Below are 23,828 nucleotides of genomic sequence, written 5' to 3'. Positions count from 1 at the left end.
GGAAAAGATAGTTAAACGAAGTGATTACTGTGAGCGTTTCTTCAAGTAAAAATGTGAATTTAATTCTTTTGGCCGTTGGACTCCTTTGTGCTCTGCTGAAATGGCATCATGAGAGAGGAGATTTTTGGGGGGTTGATGAGTTTTATTATGCTGGATGTTTTGAACTGGAAAATTAGTTATTTTGAGAGCTGCAGATATGATTGCTCAGTGATTTTGACCTGCTGCATACAGAATTGGTATCACTGTCCCCTAGGGTTATGGAATATGTAAGATAGCATCTTTTGGCCCATTTGAGGGTTTGGGTTAAGCAGAGGAGTAAGAGTGGTGCTCATCCGGGTGGGCAGATGATGATGTTTCTCAAAGCTGCCGTGTGGAGCCCTTGCTCCGTGCGGTCAGCACCTTTTTGTCCTGCTGTCACAGCCCGTTTGTGGAATTCCTGCCAGCCGGGAGCTGGGCGGAGGAGGGAGGGATGCGGGCAGCTGATGGAGCAGCGCTTGGAAGAGCTTCGGCAGGTTCTGCTCTAGTGGGAAGACGGGTCACAGCACAGAAACAAATGTGGCATGGCACGGATCTGCCTAACCCAAGGGCTGGGGCTTCTGCGAGTTGGCGGCGGGGAAGGAGGTGAAATGATCCACGGGACACGTAAAAACGAGCTGGTTCTGCTCGGGCTTTTTCCGTTTAGTTCCTCCGTCTGTCCGTCCCCGCGGCGCTGGGGGGGCGCCGGGCGGGCGTTGGGGAGCGGCGCGCAGCCCCCCTCCGCACGTGGTGGTAGGCGCCGGGCGCGCACGGGGTGGAACGGTCCATTTCCTGTTCCCGTGCCGCCGGCGGGGGGGGCCCGGCCGTGAGGGAGGGGGCGGCGGGGCATGGCGGCGGCGCGGTGAGGCGGGGCGCGGGCGGCCGCGATGGAGGCGTACGTGCTGGAGGACATCCTGGAGGTACGGCCGGGGCGCGAACAAAGGGGGCCCGGGGATCGCGGGAGCCGCGGGGTCGGCCCCCCGGGCCCGGCCGTTGGGGCTGCGGCGCTCGGTGGGGCCCGGGCGGACGGGGCCGGGCACCGGCGCTCCCCCCCCGGCGGGAGGGGTGTCGGACGCGCAGCCCTGGGGTGACATTGCGGTCACATTAGCGGGGATTTCAGCCAGTGCCTGCCATAACTCTCCTCTCTTTTAATCTTTGTTGCCAATGTTTCCGTTTCATAGAATCGTGGAATCACAGAATGGCTTGGGCTGGAAGGGACCCTGAGGATCACCTTATTCTTGCCTTGTGCTATGGACAGGGACGCCTCCCACTATCCCAGGTTGCTCCAGGCCCTCTCCAGCCTGGCCTTGGACACTTGCAGGGATCCAGAGGCAGCCACAGCTTCTCTGGGCGGTCTGTGCCAGGGCCTCACCACCCTCACAGGAAGGATTTCTTCCTGATACCTAAATCTATACCCTCAGTCAATTCGAACCCATTCCCCCTTGTGCTGTCACTACACACTCTTGTAAGTCGTGTCTCCTCCTTTTTCCTGCACATTCCCTTCAGGTGCTTGGAAGGCCGCAACTGGGTCACCCTGAAGCCTTTTTTCTTCCAAGCTGAACAATCCCAATTCTCTCAGCCTTTCTTCATAGCCAAGGGGCTCCATCCCTCTGATCACCTTGGTGGCCTCCTCTGGAGTCTCTCCAGCAGCTCATGCCCCTCCTGTGCTGGGGACCCCAGAGCTGGAGGCAGAACTTGAGGTGGGGTCTCAGCAGAGCAGAGAGGCACGTTTGTTGCAGTATGTAATTGCTCTTACTGCATTTCCAGTTGTCTAAATGTAGCCTGTTCTTGCTTCCTCTACAGAAGTAGATCTCTCTCTGCAGCAGTAATTTATTATGAAATAAATGGCATTATCTCTTCCTGTGAGGGTAGGCTGGAAGTAACCTTTCAGCCAAATGGAGAGGCCAGCAAGAAGTCATGGAGTGAAGCAGGTCTCTATTACAGGTTATATTTGCTGTAATAGTTCAAGGAAATGTTCCTTGGCCCAGGTTGCCCAGAGGAGCTGTGGCTGCCCCATCCCTGAAGGTGTCCAAGGCTGGGTTGAACAGGGCCAGGAGCAACCTGGGATAGTGGAAGGTGTCCCTGCCCACAGGACATTTTATGAAATACCTTTTTCTTGTTCCTGTGGTTTTTCAGGTTTTGCAAGCAAAAACATTGCCGGATGACTTGTCAGAATATTTGCATGCATTCTTTATTGTAATGAGAAGTTGCAACCTTAAAAGCTGCTGTCAGAATTCTGACAAAAAAGTTCTTCCACCAGTGCTTGTCCTGTAGGCTTTTTCCTGTGGTAGCCATGCTTAGGTTACCCTAAAATTTTTGATCGATAGGAATACTTGCTGTTAACCTCTGTGTGGACTTTGGAACTGCTTAACATAATTACATCCAGAATATTAACTCAGCTGTTCACTTTGTGCTGAATAAACTGGCACAGGTGTATGAGCAGGACATTTTCACCAATATCTGTGTGTGTGCCTGGGTTTGTGTGGAGGGGTAGGAAGAGCAGTTGTGAACTGGGCTTTGTGCCATCAAATAAATATTTCAGTACTTCACTTGCCTCATTGCATACTGAAAGTTTTTCCTTTTTTTTTTTTTTTTTTTTTGTTCTTTATTTTAACCACAGTTGTCATATGTAGCTTCATAGTATGTCAGATGAATAAGGTACGTGGTGCTTATCAATAGTCCAGTTTGGAAGGGCAGTTGGCAAGACAGTTTTGTCAGTGTAACAGAATTTGGGCTTGGGTGAAATGAGTAATTACATCTTGCTTCTCAATGGGATGTGGTGGCTTTTGACAGTTTTGTCACACATAAACTTCCTGCTCTCAACACCAGCTGGATCCAGGTAAAAAACACCCTCAGGAATCAGGCATGGCTTGCCTGGCTTTAGATGTGTGTGAAGTATGTCTGAGTCAGTTCACAGATCTCCCAGGTACTCTGGTAGCAGTGCAGTCTGTTCATGGTTTCTTAGCACATCACTGGAAGCCATGTCCTGAAGTACAATTTGTAGTTCCCTCCAAACTTGTTTCTGTTGTAACTTCCAACAGCCTGTTTACAGTGAGTGTCTTATTTTCCTATTGCAGGGCTTTTTTTTTCTCCCCTGGAGCAGTTTCTGGTGCTCATTCTAAGGCTGCAGTGTGGAGATGGAGAGAGCTGCTCTTGCTTGGGCAGCAGATCTGTCATCTCTGTTGTTCTGATAATAATTGGTACTGCTTATGTTGGGTTCAGTTTGGAGTGATCATCAGGCCTCGCCTCTTCATAAAATCTTCAAAAACGTTCTCCCTCCAAGCTGCTTATAATTTCAAACCAGAAAAAAGGTTGTTTTCTGAAATGTGCTAGTTAGTTTCAGTTGCCCAAGAGACCGAGGTTCAGATGATGTTAGAGGTCCTTCAGGCAAGGGCTGCTTCTGGGGCCAAAATCACTTGTGAATGCTAAAGCGCAAGTAAGCCTTCAGCAAGTGTAATGCAGCTGCAGGCAGACGTGGCTGTCAGCCCAAGGGATTTCACACAGTGGCCTGGCTGCCCTGTGCTCGGGCCACCTTCGAAGAGGGTGCAGGTGGTGCAGAAGTGGAGCTGGCTTTGCTGCTCTCAGCTCAAGACAGCGTTGTCTCAGCTCTGTCACTTGAATCTGGCGTGGAAAGCTTTGTGTGGGGATGCAGGTGAGTCAGATGGCAGCGCTGTGGGGTTTCCCTGCAGTTAGCTGCTGTTCACTTGGTTCTTTGGCTCCTGTGTCCTGGCCATATGTGTTTGTTGATGTGGGGCTTCACTGACACGAGGCTTTTTGTGCGGGTTTAAGCTTTCAGGCTTTGGCTTGTGCGTACCAGGGAAGGAGTAGTGACAGTACAGGAGACCTCAGTATGGTACAGACCTGTAGTTGTGGTTTTGGTGCTTGAATCAGTCAAGATCAGTACCTGGGTGGGAGAATAGGAGGTAAGTTTGGTGCTGACAGATGAGGATGTGGTCTGTGTTGTGAGCTGAACTCAGGCTCATAGCTCAGAAATCCACTTAGGAAGCTTATGACGGTGGAGAGGTAAATTTATGTTCCCTGTGTTGATTTGAGACTTTTCAAGAGCAGCAGCCATGTGCTCTGACCTTCAGGTTCTCTGAAAGCTCCTTTGTGCTTGGCTTTAGGGAGACAGGCTGGGCTCTAGCACAGGCCCGCACGTGAGGCTTGCTTTATGTCCTTACTCAGTGCTTTTGTGTCTTTCAGCTTTCTAGTTTAAGGTGGATATCTTCTACCTATTTTCAACTGGAACTCACAATCGCTGTGAGAAAAACTTTGTTCGTTACTGTGGTATTGGGAGTATTTCCTGACCGCAGAAGGGTTTTTTTATTTGATTTCATACTGGAGTCGTGGGGATAATTTAATAACACCCAAGATCCTGCTTTGTATGTGGCTGCCAATGGTGCAGGTGAGAGGTGAGGTAATACGAAAGGATCAGGTGCTACATTTGGATTGTGTAGCTGCACCACAGTGAGGACAGCAGAGCACAGTTAGGTGGTGACCACAGGATTTACACAGAGCAGAGACTGCCCAGTGTGAGCACACAGGTGCTCCATGGAACACTGCTGGAAGGGGAGAGCAAACACTGAGTAGCAGAGTCGTGTCTACAGTGCACGTTCAGAGGTCAGGGAGGCCTCTGCGAGGCCATTTTTCTTTTCTTTAACAGGCCAAGTCTTTTAATATTTATAAACATTGTAGTCTCTTGGTCTGAAGATTAAAATCAGCATTATATTGCAGTGTTGGGGCATTAGTAGCTTTCCCACGTTCCAGCTCTTAAACAGGCTAATCCTTTCCCTGTTTTCTTTCTCATGGTTTCTCTTAGTAATCTTGTCTGGCTTACTTTTTACCTGTTTTCTTGTCTTTAAAAAGAGTTTGCCCATATGAACTTGGTGTTGACTACTGTGTGCTCCAATATTTCCTGGTGATTTCAATCATAGAATCTCCTGAGTTGGAAGAGACTCAGAGGGTTCCATGGAGGTCTCACTCCCTGCTGAAGTCCAGTTGGAAATCCAGCTGAGTTGTTGCAGTTTTCATGGGCTGTCAGGACAGCCTCTCTGTGCCTTATTTCCAAGTAAGTTGGAGCCCTGCTGTAGTAACCCTTTCACTGGGGCACCATTACTAAGTCTGGGCCACATCTAGTCCCAGCCCCATCGGGACAGAAAATCTCATGGATGGAATTGCTCTGAGTCTTAACCTGTTTCTTCTTGACTTGCAGGGAGCAGTAACAGACTTGATGGTATAATTGAAGCCATTCTTGTTGTTTATGCTTTATTGCTGTGTCTCTTTCAGTTGTTGTGTGAGAAACCTCTAAATAACTGACTTCATACTGGGTAACTGTGTTTAAAAGGTCAGTGTCATTCAGTGGTTGTGTCTGCCAGTGAGGGTGTTACTAGCTGGGAAGTCTTAGCCAAGGACTTGACCAGCAGGTGGGATCAGTTGATCAGCAAAGGTCTCTTTGGACCCAGGCTCTTCATCTTTTAAGCTCTTGGTTCAAATGAAGTCCTTAATCAAAAACCAGTGAGAGAATTGAGAGGGATATTTCAGACAGATGGATTTATTTAGATTTTTTTCTGGTTTTTTCCCACCCCTTCATACATCCTGTCTTTAAATGCTCATAGAAATGTTTAAAGAGGTTGTTTCCACAGCCAAGGTACTTGTTACTTTTTTTCTGCGTGTGCCTGAAATCTCTTCAGATCTTTGCCTCCCTGGAATTTGCTGGCTGTGTTGACTGATAGGAAGTCACATGCTCTGGAGCTGAAACCCACACTCCAAACAACCTGTTGCACTGCCTTGGCATCAGAATCCTGCGAGAAGGAAATCCAGGGAACTGGCTGGTATAAATAGTGGTTCTCGGTCACTTAATGGCCATGTAAATATGGAATAAATAAGATGAAATATCTTCATGGAACAGATGTGATGAGAAGCATTAAGGAGAGAGTAGAATGAAAATTGTCGTGTTGACTGCAAGGAAATTGGCGTGTGATGTTTATATCTAACATGGGAAGCAAACGCTGCAAAACGAAGACTCCACTTAAACTTGATGTCTTTGCCCTTAAGCATTGACTTACTTTTTTTTAAAATAGAACTTCTTTTTGATAAGACGGGAAAAATTGATATACTTGGACTTAATTGTACTTGTGTCTTGCTTTAACTACCTTCACAAGTCTCTTCATTCACCATATGTTAAAAACTGTTCAAACCCTTTCAATATGCTGCAGCTTTCAGTTGGGTGTGCCAAATAGAGCAAAAAAATTTGTAACTCATTTATTAGATATGCCTAACAGTAGTTTGTATTGAAGGAAGAATTCAGGGACTGTCAAGCTTGTCAGAATTTTAACCAAATGAGTTGAAATTATTAGAAATAATTCCTTCTGTGCTCAGTTCCCCAGGCAGTAACAATAGGAATTCTAATCAGATACTGAATCCAACTGTCTACTGCTGTAACTTCATCCTTTCACTTCTCATCGTAAGAGAAGATTGGTGAAGTAGGCCATACTGGTTCCTTCATTGAAAAAAATGCTTGCCTTGTAAATGCCAAAAAAGGGAAGGAAATCTGCATTACGATTCAGCTGGTTCATTTCACTCCTTTGTTGGGTTCATTTTTTGTGTGTGTGAGCGTGGTTGGTGGTTTGGGACAGTGGCACAGTCATGTCTTCATTTAACTATATAGGACAGGAATAAATACAAATGAATTAAAATGGAATAACTTGAAGTAATTTCAAAGCTCTTGACCTAACTAGTCACATCTTCCCAAATTATATTTGGTTACCATTATTAATGTCTCTACTTAATATGTGAACTTGGTTATGCTGCACGATGAGGGATATCAGCACTTTTTAATATCAATAATTATTTCAGCAAGATAATTGCATGAAGAAATGTAGATGTCCTCTAAGGACCTCTGGTTTCTCCTATCCCCTCCACGATCCTGATAGGTTAAATTGGATGTGGGCTGCAGAACTTGTGGAGGCAGGATAAAAGCAAGTTCTGATAGAAGACATCTGCACAGGAAGAAAAAAGGGCTTTGTGTAGTTTGCCATCAACTGAATCTTACCTAGGGTTTGATCTCCAGGTTCTGCTGTGCTGGTGAATTTCAGGCAGTGGCAGCTTGGCTGGTTCTTTGCTGTTTCCTGGCTTGGGAAGTAAAGGTGAGGGAAATGGTAGCTAAACCTTCATACACTGAAAGCTCTCACAGTTTCACTTAAACTTTGGGGAGGCTGAAAGCAAAATGTGCATGTCTGCAACGTCTTTTTTTTTATTATTAGACAGATATTTGAAAACTCAGTCCTTCTGGTAACAGTAATTTCTGCCGTGTTGTGTTGTATTTCTTGTTTCTAATGTGCAGTAGAGTCCACATCTCCTGTCCATCAGTCACCTAGTGTAGCATGGTTTGAGACAGGGAGCCTGGTGTCAAGAGAGATGAGTTGTGGGGCAAAGAAACCGCCTTTCTTTGGCTTTTTCAGACCTTGGAATTGTGTTTGGCATTGAAACGGTAAAGAGAGGGATAAGAGTCCTCTCCTAGGGTGTCGTTTCAGTGAACTGGTGCTCCTAATTGCTTTGATGATGGGACAGCAAAGCTCTGACTAAGCCAAGCTACACGTGGCATTGCTTGATGAAAAAATTTGTTCTTGCATTCCTGCCTTTTTTTTTTTTTTTTTTTTAATCTATCTGCTCAGCAGTAGATGCTGTATTGCTGTGAAGAAGCCCATGCACACGTCAGTGTTTCATTCATGCCAAAGGGAATTCTGAGCTGGACTGGAACAGAGTAGCTGTTTGTGTGTTCATCCTGTCCCTCCTCCACATGTCCTCCTTCCCTTCTGCTGCCTCATCCTTCAGAGCAGAGCGCTTGCTTGCTGTTGTGAGGAGCAGCCGACCAAAACCACTTACAGCAGGGAAGGACTGCCTGCCAAATTTGTGTAAGAAAACATGTGGGCAGCTAAAAACTATTTCTGTTTGAAACCCAACTGGTGCTGTGCACTTGAGGCCACTTGCTTGCTGTGTTTTATGCTCAGTGGCCACAGTGAATGATTGAATAAATTTGTGTGTCCTGTGGGTGACTGTCGACCTGGTGCCTGAAATGCACATGGCAGGGTGTGTGCAGGAGTGATCAGAATTGAGGCTCTGAGAGGATTTCCTTTTTGCAGGAACAAGGAGGAAGAAACGCTGCCTGGGTGTGCTTTCAGTATTGTTTTTCAAGGTTTTTAATCCACAGCGTTGTCTTGTGGGGGAGAAGCACAGTTCTAGGGGGAGTGTGGGTTATACATAGTGGGCAAAGCAGGCAGACTGGAGTGGGAGGAGAACAGCTTTTCTTCCTTGCAGTGCCGGGAGAGAGGGATGTCTGCCACTGACATGTCTTTTCCTCCCAAGTAGATCTTAGTTTGCCTGAGCACAGGCAAGGAGGCAGTCTGCTGCCACAGAGGGGACAGACAGGGCTTGTGAGTGTGTTGGGTGACAGTATTTTTTGCCACAGTTCATTTCCAACACTGCATCAACCCACTGTGCTCTTACTGCAGAATACCATTTCGTTGTCCTGGGGTTGGTATATCATCCTTTCAGTGACTAAAAACAAGTGTGTGTGTGTGTGTTTGCTTCTTGCTTGATGTTAACCTGATATTGTACAGGAGTTGTTAAAGCTTTGTGGTTTTTGGCCATGAGAAAATGTTCAAAGAACTACTATAAAAGTAAAATCTACTTTGAAGCAGGGAAGGTATTTTTTCCTTAGTTTTGCTGGTAACTGAATGGCTTTGTGGTTGGGAAGGGGAATTGCCTGAAGCATCAGGTTTGTGCGCACCCCAGATCCAGTTTGAGTAGTAAATTGGTCCTGCACAGGTGGGTGCTACTGGGTGCTGGTGGTTGGTTTCTGCAAATGCTGTAGAGGGGGCCTCATCCCCGGAGAAAACAGAGCTGTTGCCTGGGAAGGTGTGGGGAGGGCAAGGAGTTCCTTAGAGCTGGGAGGATGCAGTGTTTGAGCCCATAAGAGAGGGCATTAGGGATCAGAATAACTTGATCATACAAGATGCCAGATCCTTCATTGCTGCTCCCACTGTTTCTCTTGTCCTGTGGTCTGACCAATCTGTTTATCTCAATAGCTGTGTGTGGGGATGAAGATACATGGACAAACATGGATTACTTACTTGCCTTCTGATACTGTTGAGGCAAAATACTGTTGACTTGGTAGCTTGTCTGCATGTCAGATTTCCATGGAATGGAGGTCTGTCTTCTGTTTGGAATGGAGGTCTGTCTTCTGTGGTGTAAATGAGCATGTGAGCTGTCCTCTGTTTTGACTATGAGTTTGACTTTAGGATCAGAATTGGGAAACAGACAGAAATAAGTCATCTGACAGCAGTTAGGAACCAGGAGTAAGCTCCTTATGGGAATTGTAGCTGCTGTACTACTGCTGTAGTCACTTGTGGATGCAGGAGGAATGCAGCCAAGCTGACTAGGCTGGTTGCTGAAGGTCTGTGCTGGCTGAGAAATGCTTTCTGGCACCTTCAGTGTAAAAATTTAGAGCATTTATTGTTGAAGACTGGAAAAGTGCGTGGTTTGTCTCTTCTTAACGTTAAAAATGCAGCATGCTCTGTCAGGGAAAACTCACCATGCAGAGGCTTCCTTTTGGGAAATTGATTCTGGATGGCTGTAGATGATCCTGATTGGGGGGTAGGACATGGTTTTGCCTCTGACTGACACGATGAGCTGTAAATGCTTGTCCTCTTTTTCCTCTGGATCTGCATAGTTGCTAAGTTCAGCCACTTGCTTGGCATGGGCTCTAGAGGAGCTGCTTTGATCAGAGGGCTGGCTGCGCTGCAAGAAAGGATCGTGTGCTCGATGGGAGAGAGCTGCTTCTGCATGGACACACTTCAGCTGTGCTGTTTGGAAATGTGGGTGAAGGCAAGGCCCCACAGCTCAGTCTGCCCAGAGCTTTGTTGCTGCTGGCTTTGTCCACTTAGTAGTTCAGATGTCGTGTTTCCATTGTTCAGCTGTGCTGAGCTACAATCCTTAGAAAAACAACTTGTTTCAGCTGGAAATGGATGGGTGTGCACAGTTCTGAGCTGGAACTTGGACACAGTGCGTGAGGCCGGGCAAATGGAATGGGGGAATAGTCCAGAAAAAGTGTTTGTGAGAAGTTGTTCCACCTTTAGTTGTGCAAAGCAAAAACTCCCTTTTCAAAGGATGAGTGAAGGATCGTGGTCTGTTGCAGCCAAGTCTGAGTGTGGCATAGAAGTGGCTGCTTATTGAGCTGTGAGAAGAGAGCTCAAGATACTTCTCCTTGAAGACTCTGCAGGCAGCTAACGTGTGGAAAAGCCCCTAGTGAAAAGTTACTCAGTGATAAAGATAATAAATTATCATTGGGATTTCAACCTTGACTCTTGCAGAGATAGGACTCAAACAATGCATTTGTGTTTTCAGCAGCTGAGGGTTTTGGGGTTTCTTTTAGGTCTTCACCTTTTCCTTAGGTATCACTTTAAAGGAAGATGCTTCAGGAATCCGAGTCAGTCGCTGTGGATCTGTCAGTGTAACAAGGTGCTTCATGGTCTGCTTGGGAGTGTCTTGTATTGGGAATTAGTCAAATCTATCCTTGGACAGTCAAGGCAAAAGGTGAGTCTGGTGGAAAAGGAACGTGATTAACTGTTAGAGAAGGATTTTCTCTTTCTTGGGAGCTCACCTTCCTTAAACAAGGCTTAAGAGAATAATTAGTCCCTTGAAAGTAGGGCAGTGAGGAATAGGATGTAACAGTGCACAGCAGGACTCCAGTCCTTTCTCAGTGTGCACACGTTGTCTGCAGATGCTGGTGCTGCTGCCAGTGAGCTGTGTTTCAGGTAGAGGGATAAAATCTGTTCAGAGCAGTGTCATGCTTCATGTACTTCCCACTTTTTAATTACTGAATTGACCAAGGTGAAACAACTATTGCAGAACTGCATTGTCCTGTACTACTTGAGTTCTTTACCTTCCTTAGTTCTCCCTGCTGAATCCATCAGAGCTGGCTGTGTCATGTTTAAGGATCTTTCTGAGTCTGTGGTGATGATCCTCAGGATGTGCTTATCCAAGGAAGTTTAGAGTCCTTGAGCTGTCCTTCAGGAAAACTCCAAAATGCTGTTTCTGCAGCTCTTGCTACCAAGCCTGTGGCACAGTCTGGGGGGGTCAGAGGGAGTGTAACCCCTCTAAGCTTTTCAGGGCTGTGGTGAGGCAGCTCTGGTTTGAGTGGCCCTGTGAGTAATTTGTTAAGTAGCTTAGGTGGTGCTTACCTCAGGTACTTGAGGGAGAGTCTTAGGGGGCTGCAGTTGTTCAGGTGTGACATTTGGGGATTTTGGCAATGAGGGAAAAGAGTGATTCTGGGAAGCTCGGTGGTACCATCTCCTTCTTGGTGGTTATGCGATCCCTTTGTTTTGTCTCTGCTAAATAGATATAGCAGTAAGGAAGACTTGACAGGTAACTTGCTCAGGGTGGCAAAAAATGCCTGCATAGGCTCAAGCTGTCCCTTTAGTATCCCTCAGTTGTTGTGTCTTTTGCAGGGGTTGGTTTCCATTTTGGTTCTACAAGGGCATGGGAAGAACTTTTATTCCAGGTGCTGCTGTTTGTCTGTGGCTCTGATGCAGACCACCACATCTCCAGTGATACATAGGAGTTATTCATACACTGTCAAAGCTTTGCTTCTGAGGTCAGTTATTTCAGAGCTTCTCCCAAAGAAGGGGTTTCTGTCAGAAGTTCAGGTTGAGAGAGGGTTGGGAGGAGGGTGAAGGTGCGAACTTGTGTTGAGGGCTTGGAGTGAAAATGTGGCAGCTTTATATTGTTGATGGAACAGTATTGTCTGAAGCTCAGCTTTTGGAGGCATGAGTATGTGTTTCAGTGGCTTTTTTTGTGGTGATGTTTATATCTTGTTATTCATGTCAGAGACTAAAATGTGTGTTTTTTCCCCCCACATAAATGTGAAATTTGGGCAGGGAAGTTAAAATGATAGTGAGACGAGGTGTTGCTATTTTTACACTGGCGTGAATTTTTGCTCGCATGAACGGTTGCAGCTGAATACCAGTTAATGCATGAATTTGCTTCCTGTGGAAGTATGCCAAGTGCTTGGAATGAGGGTTTGAAATGGAAAAAGAATATTATTCCTTGCAGTTTCACAACCTTCTCATAGCTCCGGCTTTCAGCACGCCTGCCCCTCTGTTTTTATTGCTGTGTATGCTACTGGGAATGCAGCGTGCGGAGGAGAGGAGGGAATTTTCCTGTGAATACCTCAGCACCTGTCTCGTCATCAGAAGCACACTGCAGTCCTAATGCAGGTGTCCCTGCAGCAGAGACTCGGCTGGTGCCAGTCCTGGGGACTGTGTTATGCCATTTCAGCAGCAGGCTGCTCCTCTCACCTCCCTCTCCTCTCCCCCTTTCCATTTTTGTAGCAGCACTGAGAGAAATGGAGTGTACAGTCAAAGGAATAAAATGAAAGAAGATACTGTTGAGATGTTCCAGATCTGCCAGACTTGGGATTTGTGCTGAACGAGGCGTTTTGGTTTGGGGAGGGTCAGTGCATGTTGAGAAGACAAGGGATCTGATTGTGCATCCCAGATCAGTGGGAGCAATCCTCACCGTGCGGGGAAGAGGTGGTGCTGTCAGACGGTGTCTGTGGTGACAGTGCTGCTGTAGTAGCAGGGTAGGGCAAGTGAGAATCACACAGCTTGCTCCTCTAAGGAAATACATTTGAGGAAAACACACAAAATCTGCAGAGCTGAAACGGAGTGGGCACTTGATCATCTGCTGCACTTGGCTTCCATGTCTGCTTTCCCTTGCAGTGACCAGGGAGCTGATCTCTATCTAAAGAAAATGGTGTCTTGTGTTAGGAGCCAGCAAACCATCCCTTATACTTCAGGGATATGTTATCCTAATGGGGTGGTGGTGAGGCTTTGACCCGTAGAAATGACAGGCGCTGCCAGAGCCTTGGCTTCAGTAAAGCCTTGGGTGGAATTTATACTATAATGCATTATTAATGCTGTGAAGATCTGCAAAGGGCCATGAAACCTGTGTTACTAAGTGGTAGTTTCACCTGAAAACACGTAGGTGAGAAGGCAGAACCCTCTAGTTTTCCTCAACAGCTAGTTTGTGAAAGTCAAAATCCATTCTCACTGTTGTGTTTGAAGACATATGTAAGTTAATTGCTCTGTCTGGATGTTTCAAATCCGAGTATTTTTCCCAGTAAGCTGTCCTGAAACTGAGATGGGCTCATGTATTTTGAAAGCATCAGAGGTGATATTCTGAAGGCTAAAAGGTAGCAGGGTGAGGGAGAGCAAACATGAAGTTCTTGCTGTAGTGTGGGGTGTTGTAAAAAACAAACAAACAACAAAAAAAACCGTTGTAATTTGCAGAAGTTTTGGGTTGTCAATTTAAATGTTGTGTTTTGGATCCCAAAGTGAAAAATGGGTGCTTGAAATACTTGGCCCAGTTTGTCATATTTCAAATGATCCTTGCTTTGTTTTGATTCACTCCTGCCTCATGAATCCCTTAATGTGCATCAAATGGTTAGATATAAGGCATGAAAAAGTCCTAGCAGTGTCTTGCAAAGTGAGCTTAGCCTGTTATTAGTCAGAGCTGGACTTTGTTCTTGCACTGGGAGTGGGGGTTTATTTCCTCTGTGTGTTCCCCTTTCAAGGTAAGAGTATAAACATTGCTATTTCTGTGTGAAACAGACTTCAAGTGTATTCCTGAAGTGTACAGTGGAAAATACGCTGTCAAGAAATGCACAGTAATGTATGAAGTGTAGATAGATAGATTAATTGGTTTTCAGTGCAGTGTCTTGGAGGTGTGAGAGCTGAAATTGTTCTGGAGGGAAAGCTGAGATTATCTTGGACGGGAGTTGCTGGAGCACCAGGGAAAGCAGTGTGGCTGTAGGTCAGGCATGAGGAGTTCCTCCTGGAAATCAGGTTTAAAACTGCTCACTGTAAGGGAGTCATTTTTAGCTGAGTAAGGAAAGAATCTGAAACTTCCTTGCTCTTCAAGCAGGGAAGTGGGGCTGAAGTCAGCTGAGTGGGACTAAGGGTTATTAACTGACCTGGTCATAGCTGTGGTTTTGGTCTGAAGGTGGCTTTGCAACACCAGAGTTGACAATTCTTACTAAATTTATTGTTGTCTTTAAAACCTTCTGCTGTTCTCCAAAAGTTTTGGAGCTGGGAAAAATCAACTGTTCAAGTGCTTGCTAATTGGCAGTAAGTGCCTCACAAAGAACTGATCCAGAAGGAGTGTCGGGTAGGGTTTATTTTAGGGGTTACGGTTTCCTGCCTGGCAATGCCCACTGGCTGGTCCTTGTCCTTAAAGTTCTTCTGAAGGGCTTTGCTCTGGTCCTCTCAGGATCTTCAGTACCCTCTGGGTGTCAAACAGCAAAGGCCCAAATGCCAAGGTAAAAATCTAGCAAGTTCTAAATTGTGAAGGCGAAAGTCCTCACTCAGAAAAGCTGAGACATGAAGTTGTGTTGGATTTTACGACTGGAAGATAGGGGCCAGCCCCAAAAATAAGGAAAAAGGTTTTTTTCCAGAGAAGTGGGATTTTTTTGTCTTTTAATACTTGCCTGAGCTGGTGTGGTTCATCCAAATGCAGTTTGAGGTGCTGCTGTTTTATATTACGGTGCTTAAAAACACTGAAGCTTGAAAAGTAAATCCTGTTAGGGTGATGAGCCCGACTTGCTGTTTGCCAGCCGTGCAGAGCTGCTGTGTGCAGCCTGGCTGCCAGACCCTTCACTGCAGTGCTCTGCTTCCTTGGTGCTGCTTCAGGAGCTATGCACTGCTGCTCTGAGCCTGTCATCAGGAGACCCTCCTCTCTCACAGATGGCTGAAGGCAGCTTCAGGGGCACTGGGGGTTTGTCACTGGGTGTTTGTCCCAAGGTGCCATTCAGGTTCTTCTGGGCAAGGGTTTGGGCTTGCTAATGAGGGCCACACTGAGGGCCCAATGTGCCATTTGGGACACTCGTTGCTGGTCTGCCTCACATGGCATGTTACAGACCTGATTTTAGCTTTTCTAGTTTAGACAGAGTGCTTGCTCTAGCTAAATCCTGGAAGGCAGGAGCACATCAGCACTGGGTGCATGCAGGATGCATGGATGGCCTGAAGAGAAGGAGCAGGGAATGGGATCGGCAAAATAGGCTCTTGGAATCAGACAGGGAACCTGAGAGGGGAAGGAGAAAATGGCTTTTTACAGCCTTTTCTCAGTGCTTTGGGGTTGTCCTTACAGCAAAGATGTCATTTAGGAAAACTAGAACTCAGTGATAAACAAATGCTAGAGATGCTCTGTAAGTGAGCAGAGCCATGCACTGATTAGATGGATAAAAAATGGAGCTTGTGGCATTTGCAGTGAGGGTGGTGGTGCTGGAAAGCACGTCTTTTCTGCCTTGTCCCTAAAGGGAGTGTTTAAGAGGTGGTTTTATTCTGATAGAGCTCAGCTCATTTTAAAACTCTCAGGTTATGGAACTGGTGGCATGTTCTTCTGCAGGGTGTAAGGTTAGAGCTGTCATTTAAACCTGTGATGTTAATTTAGGCATTGTATCCTCATTGGGGTACTTTGCCTGCCTTGGTACCTTAGTTGATGCTGTAGTTCTAGAGGAGCTGCTTGGTATTGGGTACTGCATTTCTTCCTCCTAGGAGGAGATTGTATGAAGAGATAGCTGTTTGTAGGTGGGATGTATTTTCCCTTTTCCCTTCCTCCCTGGCCTGGTGCAAAATTAGGAAGATTCTAATCCATGTTTAGCCTTAAAACCAGCAAATTTGAAATCAATAGCTACCCCACAGCTTTTCTTCAAGTCCTTAATGCTAGAGAGTTGTTGTTTGTTTGTTTGGGTTTTTTATGTGTATGTGATTACTTGGGGTTTTGTTGTGTCTTCTTACTGTGAGGGACACTCTGAGAAGAAGTTGATTCTTTGACCTTAGTTTACATCTGTGTGAAATGATGTGGAGGCTTGGGTCCACCGTGGGATCTGTGCTGATGGCAGTTTTATTTGTGGGTGGCTTGACGGAGAGAGATGGGTGAAGTCAGAGTTAGCTTTAAGAGCTGAGTTCTGTCTCTGATTGAGAGCCATGTGGTGGCAGAGCCATGCCAGTTTGGACAACAAGGGTGTGCTTGGTTTTCCTGTCCTAACCTGGCATTTGTTCAAATGCATGTTCAGAATTTGGTGTTTGTCAGTCAGAACAAACTTGCTGGCATTTTACAGGGCTGTCTTCAGGGTGTACAGACATGAGTCCTGTTTGAGAGCAGCTAGAACTTGGGAATTTTGTTCTCCTGGCACTTTTTTGGGAGTAGAACTGTCAAATATATTAAAAATTGTTTTGAGCAAAGTAAACCTAGGCCCGGACAGAACATGAGGTTCTTGCTGCAGGATGAGAGGGTAGGAGAAATCTTGTAAAAGGGCTGATGCTGGGGCCCTGAACAATTGGGTTGTGTCAGAGTATTGTTGGATTGGAGGAATGCTGATGGAGCATGCAGATGAAATATTCTGATATGTAAGGTGGAGCATTTGTATGCTATTCTCCACTTTTTTTAGTCAAGGGAAATAAAATACGTCTGAAGCCCTTTAAAGGAAATATCTGTTTACTTGACCTGGTACATGGAAATGATTTGTCTTCATTTGTAGCTTCTGTGGAGAAGGCAGGATTTTCTGAGAAGCAGAAGTAGCGTTTTCCCTTCTACCAAAATAGGGTTTTGTTCCCTGCTTTGGTACACCGTGTCTTCATGGCTGTCCCTGTATGGTACTTGCTGTTGTGTAGAAAAACTGAAAATACAAGACTGTAATGAAACCCTGTAGGTAAATAACAATTTTGAAACTGCAGAGGAGATGAGAAGTTCTGCAAGCTGCAGGCTGAAGGTGGATCTCTTCTACCTTGCAATAGGAAAGATTTTTACTCTGTATGTAATATTAAAAATAGTGTTCAAGTATTTTTCCCATTAGTTCATTGCTTGTTACTGTTCTGAAATGTTTTCAGTGACAGCACGTAGGTAAACATCCCCCAAACTTTATTGTGAGGATGTTTTCTCCTGGTCCCTCACGGGAGTCTCGGTGCTGTGTTGTTTGTGGGTGGATTTCTGCTTCCCCCTGTTCTCCTTCGGTTGTTTATTTAATCACACCATGCACATATTCTTAGCTGGAAGGAAGATGGGAGGATTTTTCCATTTGAAACTTCAACTGCACGAAAGACCTAATTTTGGGGAGAGGAGATGTGTGGGGGAGAGTAGTTTTCCTATTTTGACTTTCTTCTCAGCAAATATTTCATAGTGTTAGAAGGAACCACGACCAGCTGTTCATTATTTCACTTGGAGGAGATTTTTTTCAGTTAGTCTGAGCAGTTGGGATTTTGCCTGAGTTGGGTGAGCCAAGAATCCTTGCACGGCTGCGGAGTTTGCCTTTCCAGGGGTGAAAGCTGTCGCTTGGCTCCTGAGCAGCGCGGCGGCTCCTCTGTCGTGCCGCAGCAGGCCGCCTGTCCTCTGCGAGAAGACAAATGGCAAGTCCTCGGATGAACCACAACAGGCCTTAAATACCAGTGTAGGTGCAGAGAGCGGTGGTGGGCAGAGGACCCTGGCAAGGCAGGCTTCCTGAGGACTGGGGAGGAAACTTGGAGCTGCCTTCACCAGTTGGCCAAACCAGAGAGAGCAGCCTGTGTGAGAATGGCTGCAGAAAACACTGCTGAGGAGCGACAGGCAGTGTTGCTGGGCTGTCCTGCTCTTGGCATCAGAGCCACATTGGTCTGAGGCTGGAAGTCCTCCCTTTGAGCTTGGTGTTCCCAGATTTGGAGGAGGAGGGGCAGAGTGGCTGCAAAAGAGCAGAGGGAGACTTTAGAGGTGTCCTTGAGATGTGTGTTGGTGTATTGCCAAGAGCTGACCAGAGGCTTTGTTTCTCAACGGTGGTGTTGAAGGGATAAAATGAGGAAAATGGGGAAGTAGTGCTCAGCCTGCCTTCCTTAGCAAACAAGGGATTTGGGTTGAAGCTGAGTGTGTCCTGGAAGTGTGGAGTGGGAGAGAGAGGGCAAAAGTTGTGTGAGCTCCCCGCTTGTGACAAGAGAATGGATAGGAGGCTGGAGGGACCTTCCAGGAGTCCTTAGATGACCTGCTTGCTCTTCTGCCTTATCTGCCCACATAGATGGGTTCTTGGGGAATTTATCTGCAGGAATCTGAACTTGTGATGCTCATGGGACTGCTTTGAAAGTTTGGAGACACAAATGAAGCTTAAGAATAAAATAATTTTCTGTTTCAACGAGGTATATTCCACGAGGAAACAGATACAGACAGTGGCTGCTTTTATCCGGAGGTGACTACAGTTCTTAATTGTTTAATTGTAGGGGTGGCACATGTGATTTCTCTGTTGGGCAGACTGGCATTTAAATTGATTCTGATTTTGGATTGGGGTTTGGGTTTTGAAACTGGGAATTTTGGAAGCTGTTGAGCTTTGTAGGGGAATGTTTAACTTGTCTTTTAAATTTGATAATTGTTTGGGTGACTATTTCACAGGCTGTGGCGTGAGCTCATGGAACTCTGAGAGAAGTATCTTTGCACTACTTGTCCTCTAGTAGGCAGGTTAACACAAATGAGCATTAGGGCTTTCTTCTCTAAAACACTCATCTCGTTCCTAATTTCTCCCTATTTCACAGCAAAAACAGGTGGATGGCACAGAAAAGTAAGGTCTGAAGAAGAATTCGGACAGCTCAGCATCTGTTTGCTAAAACAGGCAGATAAACAGTTGCATATTCCATAGAACAAGTTTAAGAAAATGTTATCTTGAGAAAGATGCTGTGACATCAAGTAGTTTTGTAGTGGCGTTGATATTATGTGGAAGGTGTTGCTTATCCATGTTGTCATTTTTTTGGATGTTGGATTAGGAGACTTCAGACCTGAAGTGAGATGGCAGAAGCCAACGAAGTACTTAAAATGCTTAAATAATAACTTCAGCTGCAGGTTTTTTCTGATCGAAGTCCATTTCGGTCAGTTATATCATTGTTAAACCAGGTCTGTTTCTTTTCAGGTGGAATCATTCATCTTGGATCAGGATGATCTCGAAAACCCAATGTTGGAAACAGCTTCTAAATTGCTGCTGTCAAGTACTGCTGATGGTGCTGACCTGAGAACAGTAGATCCCGAAACCCAGGCGAGATTAGAAGCTTTACTTGAAGCTGCGGGTAAGTCCTCGTGTCCCGTACAGGTTTAACCCCGAAGCCCTTACAGGAGTCCACCCTGGAATCGCTTGCGTAAGGCTAATCCATAGGAGCATGATACAGCTGCAAAATGCACGGCGGGGTGGATTTGGCAGGGGTGTCACGGAAGAGAAACAAGTTCATTTTAGAGTATTCCAAGGTGTGGAAAATCAGAATTTCACGTGAGGATGTTTCCAATCAGACTTCTCCAATGCTGGCGTTCTGAAAGCCTGAGTCAAAATTGATGCCTGACTTTGGCATGTGCCATTATGTCAAGCCCTGAATGGCTGAATAGGTTTTATTTTGTAGTAGGTGCTGCATGAAAAGCTTTGATAGTTGCCTATATTACGTAGATTCGGTAGCTGAAAACTGATTCCTTCTATGGATTGGAGGGTTTCGGTCACGTGCAGCTCTGGATGAGTGTTGTGAAGAGCTAAACGCATCGTTCTGGAAGCTGTAGTTGATTGTGCTTGGAACATTCCTGCCGACAGCCCTCCCGGGCTCACTTTGACCCTGTGTGTTCTCTCCTTTGCTGGCGCGCGTGCCCGTGCGCCGCGGGTCGGCACGGCAGGAATAGGGAAGCTGTCGACGGCGGATGGGAAGGCCTTTGCAGACCCCGAGGTGCTCCGCAGGCTGACCTCGTCGGTCAGCTGCGCCTTGGATGAAGCTGCCGCCGCGCTGACCCGGATGAGAGCGGAGAGCACGGCCAATGCAGGGCAGACGGACAAGTAAGGCGGCTTTTGTCCTGGAGCCTCTCGGCCCTTTGCTCCTTCTAGAAGTGGTTTTTCTTGTTCTAGCACTTGTGCTGAGGGCATGATGAAACTCTTACTCAAGTGGAATTGGTGCCAAGTTATCACCTTTGCTGCTCCTGCTTAAATATTTGTGGACTGGCAGGTCTTGCAGTAGAGAGTGAAGCAATTCGTGCTGCTTAGAATTACGGAATGACACTCCAAGGAGTGTATCGTGACCGTCTGTAGAAACATTTCCAAGCTCTTCAATGGTATGGGCCTTAGAAAAGTTCCAGAGAGTTGCAAATCCTCACATTGGTCATTCAGTGATAGCATGAAACAAGATTTGAGATTAAAAAAATCTTTTAGGGAATTTCAGAGTGCCTTTTTAATTGAGGAAGGGGAACACCCTTGAGTGACTGGAGTTCCGTAGTGGTCAGTGTTACCTCAGCCAGGGAGTTGCTGCTCTTGGACTGGACTTGGTTGCTTTAGATGGGCAGTTTTGTCCACTGGGGTATTCAGGAGGGAAAGAAGAAGGAGGTTTCCTTCCAGGCTGCCATAAGGCTTCAGTGCAGTGGAAGCAGTGTTAGTAGGGACAACCAAGTGGTGCTGTGCTAGTCAGGAGTTTGTTCCTTCTATACGGAATAACTCCAAAGAAACATTTCTTGCTGTAAGAACAGCATGAAAAGCAGTATAATTTTGGGTTATGTCTGCTTCGGTTCTGTCTGCATCCCCTCTTCTCCTCTGCACCTCTTTTCTTGGGAATGGTGGTAGTTGCCAAAGTAGTTTTAAAAACAGGGGTTCTTGGAAATCAAAAGAAAAGGTCAACATGTAGTGAGGAGGCATATTTCAGAATTGATTCTCTATGTACTAAAATTATGTCTGGTTACAAGGCCCTGGTATTTTCAGCACAGGAGAGAATGGAAGTGGTTAAGTTTGCTACAGGAGAAGACTGATGTGGGTGATTTGTTTTAGTTGAATTAATAGTTACAGTGCTGAACAAATAAAGTTTTCTCAAGATTGACAGGTGATTTCCATGTCCTCTGGTCCTGGGATATCCTGCATCTCTTTCTCTTGTAAACTTCTGTTAAAAATTAATAGCAGGAGTGGATATGGACACGACTTAATTTTCAGCCAAGTTAGCTGGGAAATCTCAAGTGTAAAAGTGGCACTTGTTTAATTAGCGGTTGGCACGTTTTTAGCTGGTGTTTCCTTTTTTGCTGACTGTGTCCTCATGGCACACTGGAGCTGAGGCAGAGTCCCTTTCCACTCTGAATGCTTTCCCCTTGTTAGCCGCAGCTTGGCCGAGGCTTGTTCCGAAGGAGACGTGAATGCTGTGCGGAAGCTGCTCATTGAAGGCCGCAGTGTCAACGAGCACACAGAGGAAGGGGAAAGCCTCCTTTGCTTGGCCTGCTCAGCAGGATATTATGAGCTTGCACAGGTTGGTTTCCTGGCTGTTTGTACCATGTGTGTGTTGTACATAAAGAGATGTTAGATCAATCTATTAGCATTTTGTGCACCTGGAAGGGGGTGGTTGAGGTAGTGAGAAATGGCAGTTCACTGGCAGACGAGTCTCAGGCACTAAATGCTGCTCATGCATTCTGGGTGCCTGTTTTCTGTGAGGATTGCTCACCCAGCTCCGGGGTGAGGGTGGGGGTTTGTAGTGCAGGGGCAGGGTTTGTCACTCGGCCTTGTTGATCAGTGTCTCTCGGCAGGTTCTCCTGGCAATGCATGCCAATGTGGAGGACCGGGGAATCAAGGGAGACATCACACCTCTAATGGCTGCTGCCAACGGCGGGCACGTCAAAATTGTCAAGCTGCTGCTAGCTCACGGTGCTGATGTGAACGCACAGTCATCCACAGGTAAAGGGGCTCTTGGGAACCACTGCAGAGCTGCCATTTGCTCTCTGCGGGGAACTTGGTGTGGGAACTGGGGAGCAGCGGCTCTCAGCCCAGCAAGGCAGAATGCTTACTTGTGGTTTTGCCATGTAAACTCTCTTTTCTAAGTGCAACTCTGAAATATTGTTGGATGTGGGTCAAGTATTATGGAGACATAGAAAGGTGGATAAGGTCAGTTAGTAACTGGAAGGTGTTTCACTACCTAGGATTTGTTGTCACATTTTAAGCACAGTTTGGTAAATTTGCATGTAGGTGGAGAAGTTATTTGGTGGCAGGTCAGGAAACACAAGGAGAAAAGTGAGAAGAGGGCCTCCCCTTCCACTCTTTCTATGGTCATTTGCTAGCAATTTGTGTTGAAGTGACCAGAATGGGAAATCTTCTAAGTTTTTGTAGCCTGCAAGTGGAGATCTGGTGTGTAGTCAGCAGTAACTGATGAATGTTGAGCTGACCCTGAGTGAGGGGGAGAGGGGGATACCAGAGGCCCCCTTATTTATTTTTTAATTTTTTTTTTTCAGTGAAGTTTTCTCAGTGGCAATATGGCCTTGACCTTTAACTTTTTTCAAGATGTCCTTCACAGAGGCAGATTCTTTGACTGTTGTGTGCAGATCCGTGTTGTTGTATTTTTTTCCACAGAAGTTGTCTTCCTTTCCTTGTAATGACTAGGAACATTTTGGATCTAGCCCCTTGCAGGTGCTTAAGACTCGATTTAGAAGCGGCAGTTCATTCTGCTCCTGGTTTAGAGCTTTCATTCTTAGAGCATCGTGTGCTCCTGCTGATTAACAGGAAAATGGACTGGGCTTTGTGAGAGAGGCTGGGCTAGAAATGGCAAGAGAGGTGCGCCAGTACAGGCACAAGGAGGTCCTCAGTCTGTCAGCACCGAGCTGCTTGGTGCCATTACTGATTTCCCCCTCCCTGTAGCTCTTCATCTGTAGCCTGAAAAGCCCTGTTCCGTCAGGTATCCAGGTAAAAGGGATGGCCTGGAGCATCAGGTGAAGCTCTGGGTGAAGGAAGGCCATCAGGTTCTGTTCCCAAGCCTTGTTCTCTCTGCCTTCAGGCAACACAGCCCTGACGTACGCCTGCGCCGGGGGCTACGTGGATGTGGTGAAGGTGCTGTTGGAGTCGGGCGCCAGCATCGAGGACCACAACGAGAACGGCCACACGCCGCTGATGGAGGCAGGCAGCGCCGGGCACGTGGAGGTGGCCAGGGTGCTGCTGGAGAACGGGGCGGGCATCAACACGCACTCCAACGAGTTCAAGGAGAGCGCGCTGACGCTGGCCTGCTACAAAGGTACCGCACCGCGTCGGGTGCACAGGGGGCAGGGCCAGCGGGGAGTCCCTCAGCCGTGCTGCCCACCGCCAGGGCATTGAGAGCTGTGAGCACACCCTGTGCTGCTCTCCTCCTGGCTGTGATACTGCACAGCATGCCTGTGCCCTGTGCAAAATCATCTGTGTGCGCAGTCTGAGTATCCAGATCCAAAACTTCGGTTTGAGGTATGATTATTTAGAAGATGCTCTGTTAAACAAGTGAAGAGACAAGGAACCTATGTGCTATATTACAGAATAAGTAAGCTAAACTTGCTTTATTACAGCTGTTTTGTGCCCGGTACCTCTGCTTAAATACAGAAAATATTTCATTTTAGAGGACTTGGCACTTGCAAATCATGCAAGGTTTATGACACTGCCTTTTCGGTGTCAGTGCTGTGGACAGCAGGCCTTTGTTTCCTCTCTTAGAGCATTAGGTAGCAGAATTGTAGCACCCCAGAAAGGGATGAAGATGTTTAATTAAGAAGCAAAATATGTTCCTACAGCCCAGCAGCTGCTGTTATAGTCACTTAGCACATGTTTTATTAGGCCCTTGCCATCATGAAGCAGTTGATGTTGGTAGCAGAGGTACTTGTGTGGCACCTGTGTAGAAGCTGGTCTTAGTCGTTCATTTGTATTTTTGACCAACTACACTGATAAGCTGCTGTGCACATAGACAGCAGAGATACAAACACACACAGTTCCGGAGTGGATTTTTTTATGTTGCAACATGGACATC

The 23,828-nt window shown here is 46.4% G+C and overlaps 1 protein-coding gene across 5 annotated transcripts in view; it reads left to right on the top strand.

Annotated features, from left to right (window-relative positions):
- The window catches only part of ANKRD17 (ankyrin repeat domain 17), a 67,356-nt gene that overhangs the window by 14,300 nt on the left and 29,228 nt on the right, over positions 1–23,828 (top strand). For 4 of the 5 annotated variants that reach the window (XM_084204837.1, XM_084204836.1, XM_084204840.1 and 1 more), the window contains exons 2-6: positions 18,992–19,145; positions 19,732–19,888; positions 21,182–21,329; positions 21,604–21,751; positions 22,842–23,075. In XM_084204837.1, coding sequence (XP_084060963.1) covers positions 18,992–19,145; positions 19,732–19,888; positions 21,182–21,329; positions 21,604–21,751; positions 22,842–23,075 — 841 coding nt within the window. Of the gene's footprint in view, positions 1–874; positions 936–18,991; positions 19,146–19,731; positions 19,889–21,181; positions 21,330–21,603; positions 21,752–22,841; positions 23,076–23,828 lie in introns of those variants that run through there. The other variant, XM_084204838.1, reaches the window with a different exon arrangement.

The sequence above is a fragment of the Fringilla coelebs genome (assembly GCF_963513975.1).
Source record: "Fringilla coelebs genome assembly, chromosome: 4".
NCBI classification, from domain to species: domain Eukaryota; kingdom Metazoa; phylum Chordata; class Aves; order Passeriformes; family Fringillidae; genus Fringilla; species Fringilla coelebs.
Note: the sequence above shows the minus strand (reverse complement) of the source record. Positions and strands in the feature narration are given on the sequence as shown.